Source organism: Metarhizium acridum (genome assembly GCF_019434415.1).
Source record: "Metarhizium acridum strain ARSEF 324 chromosome Unknown scaffold_356, whole genome shotgun sequence".
Lineage (NCBI taxonomy): Eukaryota > Fungi > Ascomycota > Sordariomycetes > Hypocreales > Clavicipitaceae > Metarhizium > Metarhizium acridum.
Genome location: NW_027094030.1, coordinates 611,507 through 618,404, shown reverse-complemented (window position 1 = coordinate 618,404; position 6,898 = coordinate 611,507). Strand labels below are relative to the sequence as shown.

At 47.7% G+C, this 6,898-nt stretch overlaps 2 protein-coding genes across 2 annotated transcripts; one reads left to right on the top strand and one right to left on the bottom strand.

Annotated features, from left to right (window-relative positions):
• Positions 1-254: 254 nt before the first annotated feature.
• J3458_015570 (uncharacterized protein) lies at positions 255-1,406 on the bottom strand (the record flags this gene model as incomplete). The annotated part of the gene is made up of 1 exon (XM_007817152.1): positions 255-1,406. The coding sequence occupies one exon, from the start codon at positions 1,404-1,406 to the stop codon at positions 255-257; it is 1,152 nt and encodes a 383-aa protein (XP_007815343.1).
• Positions 1,407-3,559: 2,153 nt separating this feature from the next.
• Positions 3,560-4,444, top strand: J3458_015569 (uncharacterized protein; the record flags this gene model as incomplete). The annotated part of the gene is made up of 1 exon (XM_007817151.2): positions 3,560-4,444. The coding sequence occupies one exon, from the start codon at positions 3,560-3,562 to the stop codon at positions 4,442-4,444; it is 885 nt and encodes a 294-aa protein (XP_007815342.1).
• Positions 4,445-6,898: the final 2,454 nt, after the last annotated feature.

Below are 6,898 nucleotides of genomic sequence, written 5' to 3'. Positions count from 1 at the left end.
TAAATAACCTTATATTACTTAAGATTAAGCTTATAAAAAAAGAGAGTTAATATTATATAAATTAAGTTAAGTAAGAATTAAAAGCTCTTTATTATATAAAGAAATTATAAGAATTATAAGATATATTAAGTATAAGCTATTTCTTTTATATATATAAGATAGTCTCCTCTTACCTTTTAGCTTAGAGAAACTAAGAACCTTTAACATCCTACAAGATTATTATTAAATTAAGCCCTTTTGCTTTAAGCCCTCTATTAAGCCCTTGTCACACCATAATTAGCCGAAGCAATTGTGTTTGCTACGTCCTCGCTCACGTCTTGCCACTCCGCAGCCCGAGTATCCAAGTTGTGTCTGGCGAGAGTTGTGATGTCGAAGCGATTACCTGCCCAGATTCCCCGCCAGATCGTCGTCGGGTCTCTCATCGCGTGAAAACGTGTCAACGACCAACTGGCCATTGCCACAACGACTTCACGAAAACCCAAGTAGTCAATAAAAGGACCATGGATATATTCCGGTTTAATCGCAATAGCCTCAGAGCGAACAAACTGCTTTGTGCTGATATTTCGTAGAATCCACGGCTCATCCTCCGGGAAGTAGGCTGAGTCTTCGCAAACGATTTCTGTGTAAGCCAACTTGAATGCAGGATCATCCAACCGGTCCCGACTCTTGCAATTATTATACGGGCGCATGGACTCTGCTGCGATGCTTGGTGGTGTTTTTTGCGGCTTCGTGTTAGGACACCAGATGTTAAAATAATGTTCGAGAAACTCTGGGGGTACTGTGTCTTCCCCCAAGAACAATCCCAGAGGGAGATCCGACACCAAAGTCATGACTCCAGAGTAAAGAATATTCTCGCCGGACCATTGGCCCGAGAGCGACATGTAATAATCGTCGAGGCGTTGTCGAGCGATAACCCAGAGTGATCGGCTAGCTAGGCCGAGGCAGATGACGTCTTCCATACGTTTTACTTGGTCGAATACTTGTAGAACAATCTCCAATGGCAGGTCGAGAATAGTTACCGCATGACCGGTAGTAATTTTGGCTGCTTGACCCGTGATGCGGTTTCCTCTTTGGATCTTATTAGAAAAGCTGGCCTTGGCTTGGCTGTCATGTTTCTCTGGTACATGACATGAATTGGGCGGTCGAACAGCCACGGCAAGAAGACGCTCGAGTGCTCGTGGTGGTCCCTGGAAAAGAAGAGTACGAATAGGGGCTTGTTCATCTAAGTGTCGGTTGGCTCTAGGGGCTAGGAGCCGGAAGCTTACTGCTTCCTCCTCTTCGTCTTCGTCTTCCTCATACTCTCCGTCTTCCTCCTCTTCCTCTTCCTCTTCTTCTTCCTCTTCTTTTCTTTCTTCTTCTTCTTCCCTTTGGATTTCGGACAGGCGAGCTGCGAGAAGGGGATCCATTTCCAAGGAGAGATTTTGGTTGGCTGTACAGAGGATAGATAAGAAAAGTGACTAAATAGACGAAACGTGGATCAAGGGCCGTAGGTCTAAGAAGCACTTACATAGAAGCTCTGATTATATTGTGACGGTAGGCGGGAATGTGTGGTGACAGCTGAGGCAGGCGGAAAGAAAGGCGAAGAAACACATGTTGGACCAGACGGTTAACATATACCTCGACGCGCTATGATGTCTGTTTGTTAGGCGCCTGGGGCATCTGGCAGTTCACAGTCCTTGCAGGTGTTAACACCTGCCTGCCTTCCAGCCGCGTTCGTCGAGAGGCTGGGGGACTTTACCAAGTGTGAAGCGATTACGCGTTTGCAAACTGCCAGTGACTGCAAACGCGTCGACTTCAGGTATTGGCCATGCCCCAATGCCTAGCTCTTGCTGTTATGCAAAGAGATTCATTTGAAGGCAAAAAAAAAAAAATGAAAAAATGAAAAAAAAAAAAAAAAAAATCTGTACTCCGTAGAGACTGTTCAATTTAATTGCTCCCCAAATGCTTGGAATCCCAGTATCAGATGCTTTTATGCTCAACTCTGCAGAAGAAGGTCAACTTTCTTTATCTAAGCAAGACATCAGAGTCAAGTAAGTCATATGGCTTTTAATGCTGTGGTCGAACCTCGAAGAAACTTTGTAGTCACTCACAATATTTGAAGCTAAACCAGCACCAGTTATCATTTGGTCAGCAACTGGTACGACATCCCGGGATATCATGATGCCGCACAAGACCAAATTCTTACCAGGCACGTGGGTATACCTCACAATATCCATTCGTCAGTTCATGTACATGTCACTCACCCATACAGTGGTATTGCAGAAAAGCACGAGGAAAAGTAGTGCGACTCTCTACGCCCAGCTCCCACCATGTATCCTCGACCAGAGCCCAATTTCACGACAACTTTCAAATTCCAAGCCTCCCAGGTCACTATGGCGGCATTTTAGACAGGGTCTGCAAAAGATGAGAAACAAAGAAGGGGGTATAAATGACGAAAAATACTCCAAGCGCGCCAAAAACAAGGAAAACAGCTGCATTTCACCCGATATAAGTAGGGGTCTCATGTACCGCTTTGGATTAGGGCAACCAGCAAACGAAGAACAAAGACATGCGACGCCGCTTAGGTGGACACTCACTGATCTACATAACATGACCAACATGCATGGCTCCATGGTAGCAGTAATGTGCCGTGGTCACAGGGTCACTACGCGAAAACAAACTGCATTTACAGCGATGCACAACTCCACAACAACCAACATGATGAAGTCAGTGGATTACGATGGATACCAAGTCTTGAGGCTTTTCTCGGGGTCAGTCCATTCATCCTCTTCACATCTCAATGCCAGTCACGAGAGACTATTGCCTCTGCTGCCTTGAGCACTCCTGTCTCTCCTCGCAACAAGCTTCAGCCAGACATCAGACCGCCACACCGCGCTGATCATCTAGGCACCCAACTGCACAATCACCTGTGCTCTAGCAGGTATTTTTCAACTTCCCAAGCACTATTGTACAGTTTTTGGCATAATTCGCTCACGGATCGCGAAGAGTACGGGCTAATTAAAATGTATAAAGGGCAAGGAAAGTCGCAAACCGCAAACAACCGCACAACAGAAACAATAGGTGCGAGGCAACCTAGCAATAACGTGTTGACACCTGCAAAATGACACAGACAGTGGAGAACATGATTTAGAAATAACCTATCAAGTCTAGTTGACAATAGGTTCGAAAGACGACGTGTTTTACAAAGTAAGACATTATGGCCCAAGAGCGCGCATTGTCGGGCACATTGCGCACCATCACAACATTGCCTTTCACAATCCGCTGTAATCGTTGCTCAGATGCCACTCGAGACATTGGCAAGCAGCCCCCAGACCCATAGATTGTATGCCGTTCTGGTTTTATCATGGCCGGAAGTGGAAATCAACTTCGCTCACGACAAGCAAACAGTACAACTCTTGCCCAGGGCAGACAGGTATAAAGGAGTCAGTCCATCCTGCCGTATTTTCTTTCCACCAATTAATCCAGCTCAAAAGCAACTTCTTCAGCCGGCGCATAGTCTGGACCCTTCTCTACTTTCCAAACCTGTTTTAACTGCGATATCATCCAGGCTCCAATCACTATGAGACTGACACACGCTCTCGCCCTCGCCACGGTTTTCAGCGGCGCCATCGCCAGTACCGTCAGCCAGGAGGATTCAAATGCCATGCAGCAGGGTGAAATGCACAGCTTTGCTCGGCGAGACATGGAAGAGGCCCTGCGAGAGATTGCTGCCAGAAACGAGGCCGTTGAAGAGGAGGACAGCGTCATTGAAGTCAGTTACCGGCTGGAGTCTCGCGAGGACTTTGAAGATGTGGCCCAGGATGAAGAGACTCAGAGGAGGAGGAAGAAGCCGAAGAACCAGGGACATGGGGGCCAAGATCATGGACACCACGAGGACCCTAGACACCACGAAGGCCATGGACCTCAAGAGGCAAGCACCGGCATGCTCGGAGGTCATGGCCAAAGACCGCATGACGGAGAGCACGGAATGCACCGGGTTCATGAGCCGCACCCCGTGGAGGTCGGAATACACGACAAGGGACTGCACGGAGAGCCCGGGCTGCCCAAACAGCTCGAGAAGCGCACCGAGGACAAGAAGTTCGTGGTTCCTTATGGGTGCGGGGAGCATTACCCTGTGCAGCACACCCAGAGCACCAAGACGCACCATGTCCAGCCTACACACCATCACGTCCCTGTCCATCACATACCGACGACCAAGACTCACGTGAGCAAGCCAACTCCTGCCCATCAGACCCAGATCTATTCCATTCACACAACGCTTCAAACCTCGGTGAAGCCCGCCACTACAAAGCCCCCCATGACGAAGCCCAAGGACGTCACGAACAAGGCCCTAGACAACACGCCCGTCTACAACGTGCCCTCAGCCGTGACAAAGCCTGCCACGACTAACCCTGCCGCAACTTACAGCGCATACAACAGGCCCTTCCACCCCAGCGTGCTCTGAGTAACACATGCCGTCTCGAGCGGCTACACAAGGCCCATGAAGAATGGGTATTGTGAAAAGAAGGGGGGGAAAGGTCGCGAATTACATGTCCTCTTTGCTTTTTCAGAGTTTGCCACGTCAAGTCTACCCGAAATGTGGCAAAAAGCCAGGACAGGACAAGTCGGACAGAAACTCCTGGATAAAGCGCAATTCTTTACAGTAGATAGATTGGGGTGGGCTCCCACGCTCTACACTATGCAGCACGGGTGCGACACCTGTGACGAGCGGATGCAGGTTACGAGCACACGTATTGACGAACACGTAGTGGAATGCAAAATATGCAGTATTTTTATGCACAGTGATGCTAGTGTTTTGCCTCTGTGACTCGATGGTCGTGCCTGAGTGTAAAGATTTACGAGTGCCCAGCTGGATGACAATTGGCACTCGTGGGCTACTGTGGAAGTCTGTGACGACGCCAACACACTTGACGTAGCACTTGAAGATATGGCCCAGGAAGATTTATTACGGAGGCATCTAGTTTTATAGAAGACTCATCAACAGGATATAGCTTACGTGACGGGTGTCACACGTTTGGCCCACAACAATGGAGGTTGAGCCCACAACGGTCGCACAACAAAGGAAATATCACGAGGCCCGGGGCCGGACCTAAACGATGCCTGCCTCAGCCTCGAGTGTTGACCGACTTCCTGTATTTATGTGACCTTTATTCCCTCAGGGCCTCGTGGAAAACTAAGAAGCTTTGATACGTTAAAGTCTATTGTTGAGATTGAATTGAACCTTTGTTCCAAACCCAGTCAACCCGCCCTTGTCACAACGGGTAATATAGAAATTCTGCAGCCTGGATAGATCCCTAGAACTATCCGTCATATTTTGTACGTGCAGAGTCTTCCTTTATTACTCACTAACCTTGTACGGGATCCCCATGAATATCTATTCTTTTCTTTAGGTGGCCATGGATATCGAAGGGAGTGCGCAGGCGACTATGCGGATGACTTGGGTGGACCGTTATACATGAGGATTAACACTTTCATTAAGAATGTGACAAGGGATTAATAGAGTGCTTGTAATGGCTTTAATTTTAATTGAGTAACTATCTTAAAGTTTAAACGGTTCTCAATTTAATTGATTTAAGAACTTGACATTTAACTTGTATATATACTATTATTTACACGTATATAACCTGACCTTGATAACTGCGGTATCTAGGTTATAGCTGCTTTAAGCTTTTATCCTTGAAAGCCCGGTTTAACCTCCTTATGATCCCTCGCGATGCATTATTTATGCCAAGGCAGCCGGTTTAAGCTACGTTAGGATATATGAACCGTTTTAGGAGGAACATGTCGCTTTCGTGTGACAAAGGATTAAAACAGATGTACCTGATTGGAAGCTTTGGAAATCAATTATTAGAGGCTGAGGAGTGTCGCGTTTCCTACTGAGGTGGAGTTGAATTCTCAGACGACCTGTGTTGCGAATCCCTGGTGGCAATGGCGCCAGGCTGTATTTAACCGGTGGACGGTTGTAGATTTCTGGATAATTGCAATTTGCAACATGTCACATGCTGCAACTTTATCGTATTTGTTAAGGAATATTTTTGTGATTTCTTTTATTATATTTCTGCAATTCGAGATTCTTGCAGTATTTGGCATGACGTGTTCGGCCAGGGCTCATGTCTGGAACGTGGCTCTCGGGATTCAAGAAACACTCGGCATTTCTGCAAGCACAATCTCGCCCAACCTGTCTATACGTTTCTTCCAGCCAAGCAGATTTCACATGAACTGATCATCAACCGACTCCTGCCCAGCTGCGGCGCAGAAACGCCCGTCTGCAACGGCATCCGTTTCCTCTTGCACCGCCACCGCACAGCACCGCGACCACATGTTGCAAAGCAGCATTCCCCATTCTTTTCCTGCGAGAAGTCGTGCCATTATTATTATTATTTATTTATTTCTAACCACTGGGAGGAGATTAAAACGGCGAAAAGTACCGACAAGGTCCCGTCGGCAGGCCGCAGCATCGTTGATGTGCAAACATTGAATTCGCTTCCCACGCCTCACCAGTGTCAACTAGCATCGTCTGCAGCGCACACGGTCGCGCCCGCTTTTCAAATAAAGTCTGGTAGGATTCAATCCAGATTTACCCGCGGGCAACCAAGAACCACTTCATCGCCAATGTGCATATCAATTCATGGCGCCCATGTTTCGGATCTGCATCCTGACAGGTTTGACAGGCAGCAGAAACTGCCACAATACGCCAAATAGGCCCAGGACAAAGGGGAAGCTTTAGACTGTAGACGACCCGTGTTTAAAGACAGTCTTGGCTAAATTACAGCGCACGGGCGCCGGTTGCCGATCCTCTGGTATTGTGCGGTGTGAGTGGCTTTTTGCGTTTCATCCAGGGTTCCCCAGAACACGGGTTGGACCATCTCGAAACGTAGCCCGTGACAGGCGCGAAGAC